The 25,045-nt window shown below is 37.8% G+C and overlaps 1 protein-coding gene across 3 annotated transcripts; it reads right to left on the reverse strand.

Annotated features, from left to right (window-relative positions):
• Positions 1-9,196: 9,196 nt before the first annotated feature.
• On the reverse strand, positions 9,197-24,065 carry LOC307154462 (protein NLRC3-like). Of its 3 annotated transcripts, none has more exons than XM_079864430.1 (7): positions 23,951-24,065; positions 23,666-23,851; positions 16,472-18,397; positions 16,117-16,290; positions 15,803-15,976; positions 14,718-14,764; positions 9,197-14,629 (listed from the first exon to the last, which is right to left on the reverse strand). In XM_079864430.1, exons 2-7 carry the CDS (start codon positions 23,803-23,805, stop codon positions 14,082-14,084), a joined length of 3,009 nt encoding a protein of 1,002 aa, XP_079720556.1. In that variant the 5' UTR covers positions 23,806-23,851; positions 23,951-24,065; the 3' UTR covers positions 9,197-14,081. The 3 variants fall into 3 exon arrangements, with proteins under 3 accessions (XP_079720556.1, XP_079720557.1, XP_079720558.1); XM_079864431.1 differs by having other exon boundaries at positions 23,666-23,830; positions 23,951-24,018; XM_079864432.1 differs by having other exon boundaries at positions 23,666-23,862; positions 23,951-23,982.
• Positions 24,066-25,045: the final 980 nt, after the last annotated feature.

Consider the following 25,045-nt stretch of genomic DNA (forward strand, 5'->3'; position numbering starts at 1 on the left):
CTCGAGCATGCGGATATTATTGTTTTTTCTCAACATAAACGTGAAACAATATAAACACGATAATAATATGCTGACTCAAGTGTATATGTATGTTCTGTGCGATAACTAGCGCAGTCTGATTTATTAAGCATTTAAGCTCAAGCAGCGCAAATGGAAAAAACAAGCCTTTGTTCTTTTACACAGTATTTTTTGTCTAAACATATTGTTTAATGTTTCCAACTAAAAGAAAACTTTAACATATATTGTAAGCTTGTGTATACTGCCTAATCGTAAAGCTTGTTCAGAAAAGGTGACAAAAACCTTAAACTTAAAACAAACTATCATACTTAAAACAAAAAATAAAAAAATAACATATTTTTCATGAAACATCATTTAAATAAACAAATATTTGAATATTCGATTTTTATGAGCCTGAATATTCGCATGCAATATTTTATCCCTAGTCAAAACAATCATACTAAAAATAGTGTGATGAAAGTTACGTTACTCGTTACGTGTTCGCTCTCTGGCTGCTATGAGAAACTTGCTGCACATTGCAGAAATCAAGACCGATATTAGAATAGCATATTAATAAAAGCTGGATAACTTGAGTTGCTAAAGGGCATGCAATTCATTTTGAAATATATTGTATGGTGGAGAAAATGCTTTATTACTGTTATTACTAATAAAGCTCTTTATGATTAGGCTATTTTCCATTTGACAAAATAGTGTTGTCTCTGCGGCATCGTACAAACATGTTACTCGTGGTAAATCAAGAAAACTAATATGGCATTTTCATGACTATTGCCACTAGATGGCCTTAATGCACTGTGAACTAAATGAAATTGAACATTTTTATTAACTAACAAAGGTTCTTAAATGCTGTAATAATATATTGTTCATTGTTAGTTTGCATTAGCTAATGCATTAACTAATGTCAAGACCTTATTGTATAGATTTACCACATGATCTTTGAAATACAGGCTTGTATGAAACAGCACACAAGAGTCAAGTACTCACCCACTGCTGTATAAAATGAATCTGTTGGAATTCATGCAATTAACATTCAGTGATGGTAATATATATATGTGTAGGCTATTCAGTGACTGAACCCCAGAAAACACATGTATATTCCACAGTTTGAGGTTTTGAGCTCATTTTAGTGTAAATGAATCATCATTTTGTATATATCTCCATCATCTGGTTGTGGTCATAAACTATTTACCATGACGATCAAGTTTGTAATTTTTTTAGGCACCTCTGGATAACCATATTTTAAATGTTTGTTTATAAAGGAAATGTAGACTGTCTTATATAACCACTTGTTTAGTGTCAGGGGCATAAGGCAGCGATGTCAAAAACATCTAATGGAGGATAAATGTGTTCAAACACTAGTGTATTCATGCTTCACACTGATTTCAGTTACCCGGATTTTTGTGATTGACCAGACAGAATATTCTTCTTCTTCTTCTTTGAGTTTTTAAAGGGGTCATATAATGCCATTTTTGTACAAGCTAATATGATTCTTTAGGGTCTAAATTAAAAGTTTGTAATATACTTTAATTAAAAATTCTCATTAGTATTGTAAGAAAACACTCATTTTACCTGGTCAAAAACAGCTCTGCTTTCATCACGCCGTTTCAGTGCCTGATTCTTTAAATGATAATGAGCTTGCTCGCCCCGCCCTCTGTTCTGTGCGCACACCGTTTCAAAAACAATAACACCATATCCATAAGGCGTTTTTTATTATAAACATGGGATTATGAATTATATTGAGATCGTCGTACATAGAAAACATGCCGTAATGTACCCTGAGTGTAAAAATAGCCGCATTCATTGTGAAGCGTGCAGCAAGCGATTTGCAAAGATTAATATAAAGATTAATAAAATGTTACACTCACTTCTTCTGGAGGTGCGTCAGGAACACGAATAGTTAGTACAGATCCTTTTTTCAGGAGCAGCTTCTTAGTAAAACCAGCTTTATAACGTACACTGTTAACCCTTGCTGTAAAAAAAGTCCAAATTCTGACAATATCATACCATTTTCCATTAAAACAGTAATATACCGTAGAAAACAACACTAGCCTACAAGAATATACTGTGAATTAACAGCGCTCAAAATCGACACTCAGAGGCTGTTTTCACAATCACACCCTATACCCTCATTCACTATTCCCTACATTAGTTCACTAATGTAGTCCCCTTGACAAAGTGAATGAAAAGAAGTGAGTGAATTGAGAAACTGATGAACACCTGATAAGCAGAATCACTGAAGGACAGAACAGAAAAAAGAGAAACACAAAAACTACAATTGACTTCCAGGAACACTGAGTGTGAAACTAGTTTACGATTATTTCTTTCATACATGTACAAAAGTTCTTGTTGAGAATTAACAGAGATATAGTTAATAATAAAGTTTGTTGTCACCATGATGGAGATCAGTATTTGCTTTAGTTGGTCACTTGTCCCTCGACTACTAACCATTCATCTCTCTCTGACTGCTGTAACAGTGAGTTTATAAAACACATTTGTTATGGCAAGAAAGTGTCAAGAGGAAGCTGATCAGGTGTTTTTGGCTTTTGTGATGATATCACAATCATCCTGGACATGTCTGATTCTCTGATCTTTTCTGTATTTATACTTTGAATTTATGGGTATTTCATAATTAGCATATATCTGTAAATCTACAACATAAAATCAATACACTGTAATAAGGTCTTCTGAAGAATATTGTAATCATCTAGTGCATTAAAAAAATTCTTGCTTGACTCAGACACACACACAGACATCAACAATCAGCACATGAATCTCAACAATGGTGACAATCAAAAGTTTCATGTCGCAATGCATGCTGGGTTCCAGGATAATATAAAACTCCCAGCATGCACTGCTGCATGAATAAAAAAATATATATTGCCACCATTGTTGAGATTCATGTGCTAAATTGTGATATCTCTGTGTTTCTTATAGATAGTGTAACTTTGTTTCTCTGGTTATGCATGATGTGTTAAAAAAAAGAATCATTGTAATTTATTGTTGTGGTTTCACAGTGGTGGTAATGTAACACTTTTAATTGAGGATGAATTCCTTAGTGACTGAACAGGCAATATGATGATTTTGTCATCATAATCATTATAACCGCAATCATTCATAAACTGTGTGTGTGCACAAGTGTGACTTGCAACAACATAGCTCAAGCAGCAAAAGAAAATCTAATGTTTTAGCATCAGCATCCCAACTAAAGCAAACACTGATCTCTATAATGGTAACTCCAAACCAAACATTTTCAATTAAACATCTTAATAACAACTTCTGTAGATGTATGACAGAAAACAAACTCAGCCACTGCGTCTTCATCGGATCGGATTCAGGAACATCAGAATGACTGCTGTGTTCGTTATTACACTCAAGAAACACCACAATCGCTTAGACGCCATTCTACTCCAGCATATCAACAATGGCACCTACTATGACGAAGGCTGTCACAGCTCGCTCAGGGCGGGTCTTGTGTTGAAACACGGCTGTCACTCAACAATCGCGGGAGGGGCGTTGGATATTGTGACGTCATAATATCGAACGGCTTGATTTCAGAGAGGGTCAAACATATAAGGAGATTAAAACAAAACCACTGGATGGATTTTTATCATGATAGGATGGTTGTGTACAGGCACTGCCAACACACATTTCAGTACAATCAACTTGTAAAAGTGCATGTACCATTATATGACCCCTTTAACGCAGATTGAAGCTTGAGTGTTGCACTACTGCCATCTTCTGGAGTTATTTAATTCTGACCTTTACAAAGCAGCATGTCACAGACTCTCCATTATTCCTATATTTGTAAGGAAGCAGTTCAGTTATCTTCTGCCTTGTCCACTCCTCCTGCGTTCAGTGTGTTCTTTACTCCACATCTTCTTATTCCTATTTTTTTATTTTTTTATTTCTTTCTTCTCTTACTATCTCTTACAACAGACAACAACCTACAAAAGTTCATTTCAGGGAGGTATTGCACTCTCCCTTTGCCATGGCGCTCCTGTTTCTAGATACACTGAACTGAACTGATCAATTCGGTTCGGGAGAAGAGATAAAACCCGCCCACACTGACAATTGATTGGTTGATTTACCGAAACAGGCCAATTAGATGCTCTCTATCTTACGTGCGCACACACGCAAGGTCTCTCGCTCCCTCTCCCTCTCCCTCTCTGCTGTGCACGCGCGCTCTGGCTCGCTCGCTCTAGATTCCGGAAGATTTTAACTCATTTGCGGGTATCAGGGAGCCACTATCAATATGCGGGAGACTCCCGGAACTTCCGGGAGACTTGGGATGTCTGCTTACAATGCCAACTCTATTCTGAATATCTCGTATAACTTTATATTCCCGGTGCCACTGTTGCCACTCTTTAAAAATTCCTTTCCATTCACTGATCTTTCCTTCTGATCTTCAGAGACTGATGTCAGTATCTATGTTTTCTGTTTTTTAAGGCATGTTTAGCTTGTTTATCTGCTCTTTCATTGATCATAATGTTTATATGAGTGGGAACCCAAATAAATACATCTCAGTTTTTTTTGTTGTTGTTTTTTTTTAGCGCATTGTCACTTCTCCATAAATAACCCCTGATGATTTCTGACTCTACCTATTTTGAGGCTACACAAGACAGACTAAGTCGCCACAGATTTTACACACACTGCCTGGCCAAAAAATATAATCCCTGTTTGGATTTACATAGTCAAATGCTTAAGAGTCTATGATTTGATCATTATCACAGTGCTTTTTTATGTTTCTAGCATGTTAAATTCAATTCAATTCACGTTTATTCAATACACATCATTTCAAAGCAGCTTTACAGAAGATGCGTGAGTCCACATTACGATTTAGAGTGATCAGTTATCAGAGGAATCTGTGTTTAAGTTATGTATTTCAGAAATGTACACACTTAGCTAATTAAACTATGTAATAATTGAATGCAGAAACAATGAGCTCATTGAAATAATGAATACTTGTTTGTTAGTAAATGATAACTTGTTTGTTGCTTATAATAACTGTTTGGCAACAGTTCTTCTAACCCTAATGAATGGAGTGTGTAGCTTTTCATGTCTTATTCAATCATGTAGGAAGACACGTCATGGCCATATTCCTGGAGAACAATGTCAAGATTCATCAGGCTCAAATTGTAAAAGCTCTGAGTCCAGACCTTAAATTCACTGAAAGTCTTTGGGATGTGCTGGAGGAGACTTTACAGAGTGCTGGACTCTTGCATTGTCCACACAAGATCCTGACCCAAACTGATGAACTTCTTGATGGAAATAAATGTTGTGATGTCACTTCCATCTAGATGTGCATCAGTTTTTGTATGAGATCTTATATTGACAATGCATGAGTCCAACACTCTGTAACTGAGTGGGGTCAGTTCATTACGCAAGCTTCTAATGGTCATCTGCTGGTCAAACAGTTGAAGAGCAAACGTCTGATTCTTCAACATGTAGATTTTGAAACAACATATTAAGTCGACAACATGATCATCAGAGGCCGAAGATATTCTAAGCACAATCCAGTCCAATCTGATAGAGTTCAAACAAATGTTGCTAAAACACTGTTGTGACCTCTATGTCTAATGTTAACATTCATATCATCTTCCTTTCTTTATTCATATAAAATTGTGTACACATAAAGTCATATTCACTGAAAAGATGCATGGGAACAAAAGTGATCAAATGAATTGAATGCCTCTTACAGTTCATTAATTAATGAGCAAACTGAAAGTACATATAGTTTGGACTGTTTTTTTTTTTTCAGACTGAACTGTGTGATGGATACAGGACACAAAACACTGCAGATTTACAATAAAAACATTGCAGTAACGGTACATTTTGTCTCACACACAATCCAAGTCTGAGAAAACAGGAGGATCTCAGTGACTTTCAGTGACTTGCTCAAGCATTGCTCAAACCACAGCTCTTATTACTTATTATGGTTTCACTGGCCTCATGTGACACTTATACACTCTCTGACATGTGAAGCATGAAGAGCTGCTGAATATCTCTCTGATTGCCAAACATCTTCTGTATGTCCTGTGCTGTATTTTTGTGTCATATGAAATAGTTTGTCTCCTCTCTACAGTCAAGAGATGAAAGCTGCTGGAGTTTCTTCACACAGATAATGATCACGCAAGATGGCGCCGCGGATGGCTGCCTCGGTGTTGAGCTCTCCAGTTGTTACACTGTTTTTGTTGGTTTGTCCTGTTTTATGTTTGTCATACGCTATCAGTTATACCAGGGACGAACTGCTGAACATTTGGCAGTGCACAGTGCACACCAACTGATCACCAACCAGTTTTTGATTCTTCTGGCGTTTTGCGGAACATTGTCGTCGGTTGCGCCGCTGCACTGTGGAAACAGTATAAGACGCGCAGGCGTGGGAAGCGAGCCGGCGCACTCGTTAAGCTCAGGCAGCGTGGATTCAGAACGGCGCTACCTAGCATCCATCTGGCGAATGTCCGCTCTCTCCCTAACAAAATGGACGAACTACTTCTGCTCTCACGCAAAAACAAGGACTTTACCAACTCTGCTGCTCTGTGTTTCACGGAAACCTGGCTGAACGAAGCCATTCCGGACAGCGCGTTACATCTACCGGACTTTCAGCTGTTCAGAGCGGATCGCGATATGGAGTCAACGGGGAAAACGCGCGGTGGTGGGACATGCTTTTACATCAACAGGAGGTGGTGTACTGATGTAACTGTGTTAAGGAAGATGTGCTGTCCTGATGTGGAAGTGCTTTTCATTAACTGTAAGCCGTTCTACTTGCCGCGGGAGTTTTCCTCGCTCGTTCTCATCAGTGTTTACATTCCACCGCAAGCACACGTGAGTACGGCGCTGCAACAGCTGGCTGATCTGATCACAGAAACAGAACAACAACACCTGGACTCTGTTCTTATCATTCTCGGAGACTTTAATCAGGCAAAACTCACACGTGAGCTGCCTAAATTCAAACAGCACATTACATGCCCCACCAGAGACAATAATATTTTGGACCATTGCTACACCACAACAAAGGATGCATATCGCTCCGTCGCCAGAGCAGCTCTAGGACTTTCCGATCACTGCCTGGTTCATCTTCTACCAACTTACAGGCAAAAACTTAAAACTGCTAAGCCAGTAATAAGGACTGTAAAGAGATGGACCAATGACACAGAGCAGGTCTTACAAGCCTGTTTTGAATGCACTGACTGGAGTGTTTTTGAAGCTGCTGCCAGCGATCTGGACGAGCTCACAGAGACTGTAACATCATACATCAGTTTCTGTGAGGATTTATGCATCCCTACCAGGACTTACTTATCATTCAACAATGATAAACCATGGTTCACACCAAAACTCAGACAGCTTCGTCAGGTCAAAGAAGATGCCTACAGGAGTGGGGATAGGATCTTGTATAATCAGGCCAGAAACACATTGACAAAGGAGACTGAAGTGGCTAAGAAGAGCTATGCCAAAAAGCTGGAAACCCAGTTTTCCTCCAACGACCCTGCATCAGTGTGGAAAGGCCTGAAAGACATTACCAACTACAAGACACCATCCCCCAGCATCGACAGCAACAAGCATCTTTACTGTAGATTTGAGACCCCCGATCAGACACCCCACACCCGCCCTGACCATCTCTCTACACAGCCATCAACACCTCCAGCCATCCCCCTCCCCTCCCCCCCTGCACTTCAGATCAGTGAGGATAATGTGCGTCAGATCTTCAGGAAACAGAAGAGAAGGAAAGCACCAGGCCCAGACGGTGTTTCACCAGCCTGTCTGAAAACCTGCGCTGACCAGCTGGCCTCTATCTTCTCACTGATCTTCAACAGATCACTGGAGCAGTGCAAAGTCCCTTTCTGATTTAAATGCTCCACCATCATCCCAATCCCGAAGAAGCCAAAGATCACAGGACTCAATGACTACAGACCTGTTGCCTTAACATCTGTGGCCATGAAGTCATTCGAAAGACTGGTGTTAGCATATCTGAAGGACATCACTGGACCCTTGCTGGACCCCCTGCAGTTTGCCTACAGAGCAAACCGGTCTGTGGATGATGCGGTCAGTATGGGACTGCATTACACCCTGCAACATCTGGACAAACCAGGGACCTATGCAAGGATTCTGTTCGTGGACTTTAGTTCTGCCTTCAACACCATCGTCCCATCACTGCTCCAGACCAAACTGACCCAGCTCTCTGTCCCTAGCTCCGTCTGTCAATGGATCACCAGCTTTCTGACAGACAGACAACAGCTAGTCAGAATGGGCAAAATCACGTCCGACAGCCGCATCATCAGCACCGGTGCTCCACAGGGATGTGTTCTCTCACCACTGCTCTTCTCCCTGTACACAAATGACTGCACCTCTAAAGACCCCTCTGTCAAGCTCCTGAAGTTTGCGGATGACACTACTGTTATCGGACTCATCCGGAACGGTGACGAGTCTGCGTACAGACAGGAGGTGGAGCAGCTGGCTCTTTGGTGCAGTTATAACAACCTGGAGCTGAACACGCTCAAAACAGTGGAGATGATCGTGGACTTCAGGAGAAACCCCCCTGCACTCCCTTCACTCACCATCATAGACAGCACTGTGACTGCAGTAGAGTCATTCAGGTTCCTGGGCACCACCATCTCTCAGGATCTGAAGTGGGACACTCACATAGACTCTATTGTGAAGAAAGCCCAACAGAGACTGTACTTCCTGCGTCAGCTGAGGAAATTCAACCTGCCACAGGAGCTGCTCTTACAGTTCTACTCAGCTGTCATCCAGTCCATCCTCTGCACTTCCATCACCGTCTGGTTCGGCTCTGCTACCAAAACCGACCTCCGTAGACTACAGCGGATAGTTCGGACTGCTGAGCGAATCACTGGCACTACCCTTCCCACACTCAAAGAACTGTACTCATCCAGAGTGAGTAAAAGGGCTCGCAAAATCACTCTGGACCCGTCACACCCAGCACACTTTCTGTTTGAACTGTTACCGTCTGGTCGACGCTACAGAGCACCGAGCACAAAAACAACCAGACACAGGAAAAGTTTCTTTCCCCAGGCCATCTACCTCATGAACACTTAAATGTTCCCCCACTGTGGAACAAACATGTGCAATACTTCCCTCAGACATTTCATTATAGCACCTTATAACTTTATATACTTTATATATATTTATAATTTATAATCTTTTTTTAATTTTTTTATTTATACTTATGTTACTTGTCACTTGTCTTGTCACTTTATATTGTATGTGTACTGGAAGCTACTGTCACCAAGACAAATTCCTTGTATGCGCAAGCATACTTGGCAATAAAGCTCTTTCTGATTCTGATTCTGATTCTCAGAGTATCTCTAGAAGAGTAAAGTCTGTCATACACACAGTGCCAGTCAGAGTCAGTGTGTTCGTAACCCTGAAACGATGCCCTCACTCTTTAAACCTTTCTAGCAGAACAGTTTCACTGTAAACAGACAACATACAGCAAGTTCATTTAAAAGAACATTTGTATGTATTACTTTTTATGCTGACAACAGGCCAATAGTATATAAGGTGCCACATTTCTGTAAATAAAAGGAAAGGAACATAACCCAGCAAGCAATTTCGAGTTTAAAAGACGTCTAATAGCCATACAAACTCAGCCCAGACGTCCAGGCTAAAACAAGACAAAATTTGGTCTGTCAGTGAAAATTTAATAGACGTCTAAACCATCGCCCAAGAATAGACTAGTCATCAACAGTGTTGGGAGTAACGCGTTACAAAAGTAATGCATTACAGTAACATATTACTTTTTGCTGTAACGCAGTAGTGTAAGGCATTACTAATTTTCAGTAATATTTTACTCGGTACATGTTCAGTAACACTTGCGTTACAACACACTTTTAGCCCAAAATTTAATTGTTAAAAAAAGAAAAACGGGGGAAAAAACAGCAAGACCGCGAGACATTAACGAATGAAAAATGCAAGCAAGTTATTACCTGCTCGTGGTCAGTCAATAGCCGTGTGTGGTGTCCAAGTTTGTAAATAAAGACTAAATGACAGCTTCTGATATATTTGTATGGCGATTTATTTCATTCATCTCCCTCTTGCTGGTGTAATACCTTTGTATTGTGTGACATAGTCCAGTAAAGGCGTGTTTAGCACAGGTTTTACAAGAGTACAGCGAGGCATGATTTCGGTCTCTGTGTTCGCGCTGGCCAGTGGAAAAGCGGCTAATTGGAGAAATGACTTTCGGTTCATTTATGAGACGAGCGCCAGTTCACGCGCTGGCACCTCCATGTCCTGATTATCTCTTGTCTACTATATTTACTTCTTTTTATTTATTAAATCCAGGCAATTGGTTGATGAAACATTGATTAAAATTAAGATACAATTAATACAAAACGAAATTTACTTAAAAGAAAGGCTTTGTGCTTTCTTTTTGAGGTCTCTGTTAAAGTTTTAAAGCAGTCTTTTAGTGCCGCTTTCAGAGCGGTCACGTGCGAAACTGAGAACTGACGCGTCCGTAACATTGTTTTTTCCTCATAAATGCGAACACGAAACATAAAATAAAATGAATATATTATGTTATGTGGAGAGCCAACCTTTCTTCATCCGGTGGGTAGTATAACTTTTGGTTTGCTTAGTGTAATTCACAGAATTACTAAAAAATATTTTGCTACCTAAAAGTTAAAGATTTGTGTGTCACGCATGTCTATTTCCCTCATATTAAATAAAAAACGCATGAATAGACTGATATTTTTCTAATGTCTGGACTCCTTTATTAAGGGAGTAGCCTATGGATATATAAACAGACGTTTCAATATATTGGTATTAAATGCATTTTCTGAGAATTTATATTTCAAGTTTTTACTGCAAATGTCACATGGAATTTTAAAGAATTTATCCAACTAGTTTTGTGGTGTAGGTCTACGTATTTTATAATGTTAACTTCAAATAATACTAATAGTAATTTAACCTGTTAACCGTTGCCAGTGCGCGGGCGCACTGAAGCGTTTTTTTTTTATATATAGTTCAAAGTTACTATCAGATTTAATGTTATACATTGACAAACTATACATCATTAAAAAGATATAAGACTCAAGTTTCAGTATTTGACCACTATTGTATTCTGAGAAACTTATAGCGACAGTTATTTCTTAATTTGTGTCAGGAGTTATGAAATGAAAAAATGAGTCGATACCTTTAATATGAGTTATGCGCGTCAGCCGCTTTCATTCATAAAAAACTCCCGTGCTGTCGTCATGACAGCGATACACAAAACAACTTCCCTCAGGGCTTTAGCTCAAAAATGTGCATATTTGGAGAAATATTGATAGATTCTCATAGATTTACATCAGATTTCTATAGACAGGAATAATATTTATTGAATTTATACCCAAATGCGTCGATGTAATCATTATGAGCGATTGGATACTCTGATACTGTGTTTTCAATTCATACCAATAGCCTGAGGGCGCTATTATGCACAATAATAGTCGATATATGGAACATGAAGAAGAGCCATGATCATGTGACATTCCAGGACGTCACTGATACATACAAAGCTAACAAGAGATCGTTGTAACATGCAGATACAGACGTTTTGAAGACAATAAACATGTTTGCAATGATATTTGAGTTACCTGAGTTTTTCAAGCCATGCCAGGTATTTCCATAATAATAGATTATATTTATAATGTAATGCTAATCTATATAGACTGTCATTGTGCAGAATACCATACCATAGTATATTTTCTGTCAGATTTTTTTATCTGAAGCCAAATTAGATCACAGAAGATTATTTAAAACACTCGTCTTGCGTTATGAAGTAAGTTTGGAGCACAAACATGGTTTTAATCTCATAAATTGACGTGTATTGATGGTGTGCTAAGCTAGCATGCTAGCTAGCCCTAGGTACACCTGCAACCTAGAAATTTATACTTTTATGATTTTTTGAATGCTTACTGAACTGTTTCTTTATTCAAGAAATGCATTTGATACAGTTTAAAATGTGAGGTGAACTTTGAGAAAAGAAATTAGGGATTGAAACCCTATGAATAGCCTGTGAATAGCCAGTCATTAGTAACTATAATGCAGACAAAAGAAATGCATATTTAGAGCCATAACCAGGCTGGAGAGGTGTGAATGTGTGCATGGGGAGACTGAGACTGAATGGGGCTCGTTTGCACCACAAAACAATAGAGACAATATACTGGATAGATGCTTAGAAGATGGCAATAAACATCAGTTGCATTTTAGCGTCAAATCAAAATAAAGTCATTGACATGGTCTTGAAAAACATTTAACTAAATACAGAGTTTTGGACTTATTATCTTCAGATTTTAAACATAAAATGTTTAGACATGTGGCTTTAGCTGTAGTGCATTTCTAGATTGCTACAGTGCCAACTTCAATTTTATTTTCATAAGGATGTTTCATAAAAAATAATTTCTAATAACTTTACAAAACTTTGAAGCTATTTATAACAATTTTTTTCATAATGACAATAATTAATTCTACATTTACAATAAACTGCCAGGTGTCAGCTTTCAAATGAGATCATACTTGTGCTTTTAGTACAAAGGGTTCATGAACTGTATCTGTTTCAGTTTGGGTATGTCATTTCTGGGGATTTTTTAAAAGTGGGGGTGCAGCTTAACAGGTTAAAGATGTGGTAGCATTAGATCTGGATGGGAAAGATAACTGGGAACGTGGGGAGTTGGAAGGGACGTGTCACGATTCTGCCTTCTCACACCGCGACACAGGTTTGTGGATCTGAGTGTCGCGGTTTCATATCGCATATCGTTACAGGCCTAGTCATTTTAGAATGTTAAGTTCTACTTCTGTAGTTATTTTGGTAAAAGTAACTCAAAAGTAATACAGGAGTAATGTAATGCATTACAATTCTGAGACAGTAATATTGTAAGGTAAAGAATTACTTTTAAATAACAGTAACAAGTAATGTATAATGTATTACAGTTTGGAAGTAACTTGCACAACACTGGTCATCAATTAGATAACATGTCAGATATGAAACCAGACACCTTGTAATCACTGTTGACTTTGCTTACATGATAGAATATCATGCATCTTGAAAGGTATTTTGGCAAAAACGATATGTAATGCTGGGTAAAAGGAAACTGAATGTCTAAAACTTTACGGTAAATAAAAAGTGCATGACAATGCTGATTCAATAATGTTTGAATGATTAATGACATGTTTTTTCTTTAATTCACATTTGTTATTTTATTATTTAATAGGTATGGTGTTTTAACCATTCATGTTTTACAGCATTTTTATTTTATTTTATTTTTTACATGTACTACATTTTCCATATACTAAGACTGTAGTTCTTTTTTTTTTTCTCAACAAATTTTGAAACCAGAAACAACCTATTGCTGCAAGCTTAATTGTCATTATTTTTTAAGAATAATACAATAAATGTTGGTAAAGTAATATCATTGCTGCTTTTGTGTGTATTTCTAACTAGATTTGTCTCAGCTCAATACCATCAAATACATCAAATATATTAAAATGAATTAATATGCATGTAAATAAATAATATGTCCACAATTATTAGTAAATAGTTTTTCCAAACAAAGTGGTGGATTTGTACATAGTTTTTACAAAGTAGTGGCAAGATTCTTGCAGACAATAAATAAAGGAAATTTAGGGAGGAGGGAGTGGAAATGTTTAGGGACTTGTTGCCATACATTAAAACTGACCATTTATAATATTGTATTCTTGTTTTTTTTCCAGAACATCCTCCCAGGCCATTATACATTTTACAACCAAAAGTTATTAGCCATAAATAAATAAAGTACAATGACATTTCAGCACATAATGAACGGACAGAGAATTAAGTAGAGTAGATTGAGTACAATTGTATTTTTTGCTGTCCTGCACAAATGCTGGCCAGGATAAATATGGGATTTATTATAACAAAATGACTTTCTTAGAAATGTCCCCATGCCAGTGTGAATGTGCATATTCATTCATCATCTGTGTGCAACTTGTGTGAGAAGAGAAATATTCAGTGTTACAACTCTACTCCTTTACATCTGTACTCAGAGATGTACTTACTCTGTACTCTACCTTGGCATGTAAGCCAGTGTTTGTTGTTAAATCTGACACAGAGACAGTTCAGACTTAAAAACTTTAAATCCAGCATAGAGGGGTTCAGTGAATGTGGTGTTGAATGTGTGTAAGTGTGTGAGTGTGTGTGTGTCAGAGACGCTGTAGAAGGACAGTGTGCCGGACGGCCAGTCCAGATACACTCCAACTCTCTTAGATTTTGGTACATGGATTGGTATGTTACTGCTCTCATTATTGTGCCAGACAACAAATCCATTACCAGTGCAGAAAATACACCATGATTTGTCATTGTATCCAAACTTACAGACAGTTCCTTCTTTCCTGCTGATTCCTTTATAGGCCACTGCTATACGAGCCCAGCCAGTCCGTTCCACAACCCCGGAGCCCCATTCAACCTCCCAGTAACAGTGTCCAGTCAGACTCTCTCGACACATAACCTGAGGATTATCAGCAAATCTCTCTGGATGATCAGGATACGGTTGCTTGTCTTTCACAAATTTGATCTTTCTGTTCCCCTCAGACAGAATGAGATGAGTATTTGCTGTGTTTAGATCCAGTGTGAGATCACAGGAATCTGAACACAAGAGTACAAATAAAAAGAGTTTATTTTTTCTCATTTGTTTTCATTAAATGTGCAAGAGTGTGTCAGAGAAAGACCCTACATTTTCGTAGTCCTGACTTTATCCTGAAGGGCCCTCCATGATCCAAACTAAAAAAAGGCACACAAAGATACAGACAAAACAAATTGTAAGTAGTTTGAATAGATATTCACATACAGACTATTAATATAAAAAGTCAAGTCAAGTTTATTTGTATAGCACATTTCTCAATACATATTTTTCCAAAGCAACTTCACAGAGCCGTATGTCTCAATGTCTTGAGATTTTTTGCATCTGGATCATCTTCAGACCCCTGTAAACAGCTTTATAGGAAATATACTGTAGTGTTTTTAAGCCCCTAGTGAACAGCCAAAGGAGATAAAAAAATATTTTTATTATGCATATAATTGTAAAACATGTTTATTTGCCCTTACAACCTTTAAGCTTTAAAGTTAAGCATATTTGGCTTGCTGTCATGTCAAGTATATTTGTATAGCGCTTTTCACAATACAGATTGTATCAAAGCAGCTTCACAGTATTAAATTAAAATAATACAACAAGGTTTGTTTCTAGTGGAATTTATTGATTGATACAATTAAATTAAATATCCCCAAAATATCCGCAGTGGAGGGGCTTGAGGAAGCAGCTTCAACTCGAGCTTAGATATACCCCCAGTGGGACTACTAATGTTTGGATGATAAGTATGGTAGCAAGTTGCCTAAATTATGTTGGTGGAGTTGGAGGGATACCAAAACAGCTGATGCCAGAGCAAGGTGAGTGGCTGCTTATATGCTCCGGCAGTTAGTTGAAAGATTAGATGGGGTCACCCCATCTGAAATTATGTTTGTGAATTTCACTTAGTTTTTATTTGCATTCAGTAACTCCGTAAATAACTCTTCATGGGTATCTCTACCATCTTCAAAATCTTAATAACGCATCTATATATTCTAATTTGTATTCTTAATGTTTTTAGTTGTATTTCAAGCAAGCACTTTCTGCCAATATTGCACTTTTACTGTAAATATGTAAAAACTGCAATAAATAATATAGTAAAATTACATTATGTTATACATTATAAATATGGATTTAATTATTAAATGCAGAGATCGTAAGAAACGAGAATCGTTCTTAACTTGTACCCCACATACTTAAGTGTCTGCAGTGAGCAATTTGGATCATTCAGTTTCTCAGAGAGCAGCTTGACTCCTGAATCTCCTGGGTGATTGTAGCTCAGATCCAGCTCTCTCAGGTGTGAGGGGTTTGAACACAGAGCTGAAGACACATAACCACAGCCTTCCTCTGTCACCATACAGCCAGACAACCTACAGAAACACAATCAGATCATCTATAAGCATCTATCATCTACACACATCAACAGTAAACGGGTTGTTTTAAAGCCAGTATGGAATCATAACCTTCAAACAGTTATCAACATATGAATGACTCAATGTAAAAGTCAAACCTGAGTATCTTCAGCTGACAGCTTGGACTCTTTATTACATCAGAGAGCAGCTTCACTCCTGAATCCTGCAGGTCATTGTTACTCAGATCCAGCTCTCTCAGGACACAGTTTGAGGATTGAAGAGCTGAAAACAAACTCTCACAGCACTGAGCAGTGAGATTACAGCCAGCAAGACTGAAAGATATGAGATTTATATTTGTTAACTGCATTCTACAATTAGGATTTCAATAATATCAGAATCATGTAAAAATATATTTTTTTAAATAATCAAAATATACTTAAGATGTATAAGTTATCACAACAATTGTAATTAAATTCAGAAACTCTTTAATGTAATACATAATTAAACACTCACAGGGCTTTCCAGCAGTTGATCACAGCTGGTATCAGTCTTATTCTCCCCTCATCTGATGTGTTGTATTTCTTGAGGTCCAGCTCATCCAGCACCTCCTCTGACATCTGAAGCATGTAGGAGATTGTTGAGCAGTGAGCAAGAGAGAGTTTCTTCTCTGAGTGTTTGTCTGATTTCACAAACTCCTGAATCTCTCTGAACAGAGTCTGATCTTTGACTTCCAGTAGACAGAGGAACAGATTGATGGATCTTTCAGTGGAGATTCTATGTCCATTTTTGATCTTCTCTTTAATGTACTGTGTGGTTCTCCCGATGCTCTCTGAGCTGTTCTCTGTGTGTGTCAGTAGATCCTGTAAGAGTCTCTGATTGGACTCCAGTGAGACACCCAGCAGGAACCGTAGGAATAGATCCAGGTGTCCATTCTCACTTTCAAGGGCTTTATCTACTGCACCTTTAAGCAAACTTTGTACTGAAGCAAAATGATGCAGTTCCTCCATAGTTGCATTCACATGGTAGTAAAACACATAGAAAGCAGCAAGAAACTCCTGAACGCTCAGATGGATAAAGCTGTAGACTTTCCTCTGATGAATCACAGATTCCTCCTTAAAGATCTCAGTGCAAATCCCAGAATACACTGAGGCGTTAGTGACATCTAAGCCGCTCTCAATCAGGTCCTCCTCACAGAACATCACATTGCCCTTCATCAGCTGTTTGAAAGCCAGTTCAGCAAGTTTCACAATCACTTCTCTGTTGGACGGCATGAGTTTCTCTGGATCTCCTTCTTCATACTTCTGATTCCTCATGTTGATCTGAATCAGCAGGAAGTGGATGTACATATCAGTCAGAGTTTGAGGGATTTCTGCATTCAGATCTTCTTTCAGGAGCTTCTGAAGCACAGTGGAGGAGATCCAGCAGAAGACGGGTATGTGACACATGATGTTGAGGCTTCTTGCTCTTCTGATGTGTGAGATGATTCTGCTGGCTTGATGTTCGTCACTGATTCTCTTCCTGAAATATTCCTCCTTCTGAGGCTCATTGAATCCCTGAATCTCTGTCAGACGGTTGATGTATTTGGTGGGGATCTGATTGGCTGCTGCTGGTCTGGAGGTGATCCAGATGAGAGCAGAGGGAAGAAGCTCTCCTTTAATGAGGTTTGACATCAACACACCCACTGATGAAGTCTCAGTCGCATCAGAAACTTTTTGAGTGTCTGTAAACGTCAGTGTGATTCTGCTTTCATCCAGACCATCCAAGATCAAGACAACTTTACACTCCTTATAAAGATTTGAGTCCAGATCTTGAAGTTCAGGATGAAAGTCCTGCAGAAGTCTGTGAAGACTGTACTGATGATCTCGGATCAAGTTCAGCTCTCGAAATGGAAGCACAAACATGAAATCTACATCCTGATTGTCTTTTCCCTCGGCCCAGTCCAGAATGAACTTCTGCACAGAGACGGTTTTTCCGATTCCAGCGATACCTTTAGTAAGAACAGTCTTGATTTGGTCTTTCTCCTCACATCCTGGTTCAGGTGAGGCTTTAAAGATGTCATTGCAGTGGATTGGAGTGTCTTGTGAGTGTTGTGTTCTGGCTGTTTTCTCCATCTGTAAAACCTCATGTTCTTCATTCACTCCTTCTCTCTCTCCCTCTATGATGTAGAGCTGTGTGTAGATCCTGTTGAGGAGGGTTTCATTCTCTTGGAGTTTGGTTCCCTCAAATAATCTCTCATTATTGTTCTTCATGTTGGTTTTGAGCAGGTCTTTGACTGTCTGGAGTTTGGTTCTCTCAAATAATCTCTCATACTTGTTCTTCATGTTGGTTTTGAGCAGGTCTTTGACTGTCTGCACTGGTCCATCACTGAATCTAATGGGTTCTACCATAGAGTTGTTACTCCTTACAGACTCTGATCTCCTGCTCTTCCTCCTGCTGATACTGACAAAAAAACAAACAAAAGGCATTAGAATACTAGTTATATTGTATAACTGGAAACCACTGGAGAGCCCTCGCTGCTCAAGGGGGATCACGGTGCTGAGGAGGTTGGACAGCAAAGGAGCGGTGACCGCCGATGGCTGCCCGAGGCAGTGGTGCTGGAGCGATTGAAAAGCAGGTTGGACGGAGAACTCGCTACCGTGCTCCTGGGTCGAGGAGGGGTGGCTGCCGTCCAAGAGGGAGCGGAAGAGTCGCTCCAGTTCGCTGTGGGCTGGAGGACTCGTTGGGGGCTGCCCTCAACCGGAGGAGACATTGCCGTCCGCCAGGAGGTGAAGGAGCGTCAAACTGTCCCCCAAAGGATGTCTAGTCACCCTCTTCATCTCTCACAAAATCAGCCATGTTCATCGCCATTCATGTACTGTAGGAAAAATAGCCAGCTACTATTCACGCCGGTATGTTGACGGAAGTTGTGGGATTTCATGTGTTGCGTGATATCTCTGCGCCCAAGTAGCAGTGCTTCGCCTGTGCTTCCCCCTAATATAGTCCCAAGTCAATATCTCCCTAGGAAATCGCCTAGTATTAATCTGTATCACTATTTGTACTCGTTGTGAATACGCAGGCCACAAGAAGTAATTAGGTGTGTGTGTGTGGTCGGGGGGGGGGGGGGGGGGGGGTTAATCACTTTTACTCAGGACATGCTAGCTGGCAACAAAGGATTCCATTCATTAAGCTAAGCTAAGCTCGCGTCGACCCTGTCAAACTAAAACAATCCATGCACTGAGACAAAAATGCATTTGCCCACCTATCTAAATGTAAGAAAGAAGATGAATAAGCCCTATTTCAAAAAACGGTGGAGTGTTCCTTTAACCCCCTGAGGTCGGCAATCACGCCGATCTGCTCGTTTTTTTTAATATCAGTGCAAAATACTCTGTTGATTTTGATTTTACATACTTGTATTGTACATCATTCAAAACTGTTAAATGTCTTCTTTTATTTGTGTACACTCATAATAAAAACAAAATGTTGTGTTTTTCGTAAAACAAAGAAAATAAACATGATGCGCGTTCTGCCGTCTCTCTCAATGTGAAACTCATTCTGAAACGCGACAGAAAATGACCTGTAACTCAGCGAATGTTTGTCACACAGACTTGAAACGCATGTCTATACAACGCTTGGAATCTCTATTTTTAAAGTATGTAAATTATATAAAAAACAAATATTCTATTTTTAAGTAATCCATACGAAAGCAGCGGCATGTACAGTTTCTCAAACGCGTCCTCATTAAATTTAATTTGAACACGCCTACGCGCGCACGAGCGATTGACATGCAAATGATCCATGCGGAGAAACGCAGACCTGTAAACGCCCTCATCACCTCAAAACAAAGAAGCAGAGACTTCGTAACTTACTCCTTTTCATCGCGCTTGGACGACTGTAAGCTGTGCTGTGCTGTGCTGTTTACCTTGAATTTGCCTCGGATTTACTTCAAACGCGATTTGAAGATGAGAAGATTTTTAAGGTAAGACATGTTAAACTGGTCGTGCCAGATTAAAATGTATGTTATGAAATGAGTTTGGAGTAAAAACATGAACTAAGCCTAATTTCATATATGTACATGTATAGACAGAAACATGAAATGTGAAATGTGAACTAGAATGATAGGCAACCTTTCAGTGCTTGTATATGTGTTCAACACGAGGATGTTTTTATATTCTATAATAAAACACAGCATGGTAAAAGTAGTATTATAATATTTAGACCCGTGTTTACTGTTAAGCCTACTGTGTTTGTGGATATCTGGTCAAATGTAGATATGTATGGTAACCATAATGTTTTATATTTGAGCGCGATCGCGTTTGAATGTATCATTTGAAAATTTGAAAAGCAAAACACACCAAACGGCTTCATGTTTTTACTATTATCTCATTTCATAACGAATGGAAACATTTGAAGTAACATGATAATCAATATATTTTTCTCTAGCTTGGTTGTTACTGAAATATTTTGGAAGATTTATACTGCTATCTATTGTTATTATTTTACCCAGCACTGCGCATAGCTTATGCCTACAAGGCACAACAAACCTGGTGTTCATTATATTATATATTGTTGGAAACATTTGTGTGTGTGTGTGTGTGTGTGTGTGTGTATTTTGTGAATTTTAAAAAGCAATTTTAACAAGAAAAATCTAATATTTATTTGCAAAATCGTGCAGGCCTTTCTCTTGATATCAGTATGTTCACTTTTTTTTCAGGGCCCAGATGCCACTCCTGCTGACTTCAACATTCACATGAGTCTCTGGAACATGAACATGGTAAAGTGAAAAACAAACACATTGGAAATGAACAATGTACATGTATGTACAAATGTATGTACAATGTTTTTAGGAATGGCACAAAGATCTCTGTCTTTCAATAAGTGCTTTTTTTCCATTTGTTGTGTCTATTTGGATTATGTTGTGTAAATAAATCAAACAATCTAAAAGCCATTCTTTTTTAAATCTTCTCATTTACAGTATTGTGCAAGGTTGCTCAGAATGATAGGGGCCTGATAGCTCCTAATAGGGCCGTTAGGGAGTGTCTTTGTCTTTCTCAGGTGAGAAAACCCATACATATTAATGAGCTTCCGCATAGAGCTTTCTCACACAAAACACGTCGTAAAAATTTTAAATCAATATATTGTCTTCTCTGAATGAGCAGTCAGGGTGATTTTCACATAGTTTTAGAGCAAATATTCTAGGCTACGTCATACAATTTTCAAAAGTCTTGTGAAGAAATAATCAGTAGGGGTTTCATGGCCTTATTTCAGTGAGATTTTTTTTTTTTTTTTTTTCACAAACCACGCATAAATGTCATTATCTCAAAACTTTTACATACATGCTGTTGCTATATTATTGTAGCAGAGTTTGTGCTGAATACAGTGTAATTAGACTTTAGCCATGAAAATGTCACAAGTAACAGAAATAACCAGAAATGTCAGAGCATGTCAGAACACCTCCAGGGCCCAGAAAACAGCTCAGACCTCAGAGGGTTAACAGTGTATGCTACAAGATACGGTTTTCAAAAGTCTTGTGAACAAATATTCAGTATGGATTTTATGGCCTTATTTCAGTGACAGAAATTTCACAAACTACGCAAAAACAATTTTCTCAAAACTACAAAATGTTACATATGCTGCTCACATATTATTGTAGCAGAGTTTGTGCTCAATACAGTGTAATCAGACTTTAGCCATGAAAATGTTATAATTAACAGAAATAATCTAAGGATTAATGACAAATTACAGCAATTCACTTTTTTATACAGACAATTTGCTGTATTTTTTCTGTTTGCTTAAATTATATACCAATGTATAAAATTACAAAAATAATCTGTAATTAAACAGTAAAAAAAGACAATTAAAAGGATAGTTCTCCCAAAAATTAAAATGACCCCATAATTTACTCCCCCTCAAGCCATCCTAGGTGTATATGACTTCTTCTTTCAGACGAATACAATCGGAGTTATATTAAAAAAGATCCTGGCTCTTCCAAGCTTTATAATGGCAGTGAATGGGTGTTGATATTTTGAAGCCCCAAAAAAGTGCATCCATCCATCATAACAGTAATCCACGCGGCTCCAGGGGTTAAAAGGCCTTCTGAAGCGAAGCGATACGCTTGTGTATGAAAAATATCCATATCTAAAACTTTACAAACTAAAATTACTAGCTTCCGGCAGACAGCTTACGCAATTCAACTTTCGCCAAAAGAGTAAACCCTGAGGTGATGTAGGAGTAGTGTAGCTTAGTCACGCCTCTTGTGATTCAAACAAACAGGGCAGGGCAACAAACTCAAGCTTCTCTGAAATTTCTCTTTAAAATTTTCGTTTTAGACTTCATGACTGGTGGGGTTTTTTTTTGCTCTACACTCTGCGCTTCCGTGTACATCAATGTGTCATGCGTCGGGTCAGAGGTCACTCTTTTGCCGTAAATCAATGCATAATGCATATTTTTCTTACACAAACACACCGCTTCCTTTAGAAGGCCTTTATTAATAGAAATATTAATTATTTTTTATCATGAATGGATACACTTTTTTGGGCTTCAAAATATCACCATTCACTGCCATTATAAAGCTTGGAAGAGCCAGGACATTTTTTTATATAACTCTGATTGTATTCGTCTGAAAGAAGAATGTCATATACACCTAGGATGGCTTGAGGGTGAGAAAATCATGGGGTAATTTTCATTTTTGGGTGAACTATCCCTTTAAGTGATAAAATGGTTGAATGACTGGCAGCAAATAAACAACAACATAAAATTAAAGTAAAATATCCTCATTTAAATAAAATTAAACATGTATTATTTTACATGTAATTCCTGAATTATTAAGATCAAACACCTTCACTGTAAAAAATGTATCTTTTAGTAGTTTACAGGTATCTTTATCTGTAAATTATTGAATGTTACAAAAGCATTACTATTTTGCATAAACATTTTCCCTGACAGTAAGTAAATCACAAGCATTAACATATTCACTCGCTGTCAGGGCAAGTGTTTATGCAAAATAGAAATGATTGTGTACTTCACAGATACAGGCGCATAAAACAGGCGGAGCGCAGTTAGAAAGTGCAATAATTGTGACTTATTCATTTGAATGAAGCAATTGTTGGACATTAAAAATAGATTTAAAATTCTTAATGTACAGTTGTACAAGAAATTGTATTTTTATGAGAACAGTAACTGTAAATTGACGACTGTAATTGGAGTATGTTCAGGTGAATTACGTTTTTAATTTAGAGATTTTAACTTCTGCTTTAAAATAGTAAGCAATCAGTTTTTGTTTTAGAATGCACGGTTCATATTTTCTAACAATTTTTGCACATTATGTATAACAGAGCCTACTGTATACAGATGCATTCCCTATATTTGTTTTCATAGCACTATGATTTATAGTATTTATACCAATAACAGTACCATTACAGGAAAAATTAACTCGTCTGCAACGGATAGTTATACTTTTCACCTCTGCCTACAAAGGCCTACTGTAGATTAATGATGTACTGTAGGCATATAATAAACCTGCACATTTAAAAGAATTACATGACATTGATGGTTGAGTTTCATGTTTAGAAGTCTCCATCTCTGGTAATCACTAGATTTGATATTTATACAGAATGAGAATTTAAGTTAGAAAATGTAATCCCTCTGTGTATATTTTGTAATGAATGTTTACACATGAACTAATATCTTAGCAGTTAAATAATTAACTTGATCTAACGTGTTTATACTCACATAGGATCAGTGGTCAATGGTTTACCACTGAATTCAGGAGTTAAACCCATGGATTCATCGCTCTTCATAGACACAAAGCTGGGTTCAGGAGATCTCTGGGACTGAGAACATCCCTCCTGTGTTTTCTCATTGAGACTCATTTTAGAAGCAGCGTCACTCTTCTTTCTATCCAGAAAGATATTAGTCCTGCCAATATACTTTATAAATAAGGATTATTCACATAATTTATCCATAGAAAGACATAAGACACAACAGAAAAGCCATTTGCTTTAAACTTGTACTTACCATAAAATATCCTGTTGTTTTATGCTGCTTTTTCAGCCTCTTTCCTTCAATGTGAAGCTCTTTTATGTTTCTGCTTTCAGTTTTAGCTGTTCTACTTGTTACACCTGCTTTACTCAGAGTTCAAGGAGGAGTTTCATGAAGTAGTTGCAGAACGGTGCAAAAGCAGAACAGTGTCCAATAAAAACATGTTTTGAAAAAGGAAAAATGCTGGTAACCTTCACATTTACCATGTTTGTTTTTTTAACCCTTCTCACAGCATAAGCAATGAAAAGCAAAACACAAGATATTCAGAATAAGTCTGATTAAAGACAAATTGCACTTATTTAATGTTTTACTGCAAACACCATTTAAATCAAATATTCAAAAATGAAAAGGATAATGTAGCTCTGAACACCTGTATAAACTGTATATAACCCCAATTCACAAACAGTGCAGCACATGTGCAGTTAGTGGGAAAAAACAGCAAGCTAGCCAATAAGTCGAAATGCATCCTTGATAAAATGACTTCCATGATCTCCTAAAGACAAACATTTTATATTATGTTAAACCAACTTTTATCTGATTAAATGCAATGAATTCTGTACATGCTCACTTCTGCTTTTAGCCTCAATGAAAACAGCAACTTCCAGTGTGAAGTAGGCTATGTGAATTGTGAAAAAATGAAGCACAAAATTAAATCTGAATTAAATCAGACAGCAGGACACAATGTGGATTTGATCTCACTCTCACACTAAAGGATTTTAAAGCTTCTGGAACTCATTAGAATAGTATGTTTTAATATAATATTATATAATGTGGTTAACATTTTAAGTTAAGACTCTCTAACTGTTGGTGTGGAAGAAAATGAGCCACACTGATTAGATCCTCAGTGAATAAACATAAACAAATGTTTGGCAACATCAGATAAAATGATAAGAAAACTTACAGGGCAAGGAGAGGACTTCTCTTCTTATTATTGACTGTTAACACAAACCGTTCACGGGACAGACCTAATAAACCAGATAAACTATAAACGAATGCATGGACGATGCCTTGACTGCTTCTTATTGTGTTTGGTCTTTATCTGTTCCATACAATGCCTTTAATAATTTGAAA

This window comes from Squalius cephalus (genome assembly GCF_949319135.1).
Source record: "Squalius cephalus genome assembly, chromosome: 2".
Classification (NCBI taxonomy): domain Eukaryota; kingdom Metazoa; phylum Chordata; class Actinopteri; order Cypriniformes; family Leuciscidae; genus Squalius; species Squalius cephalus.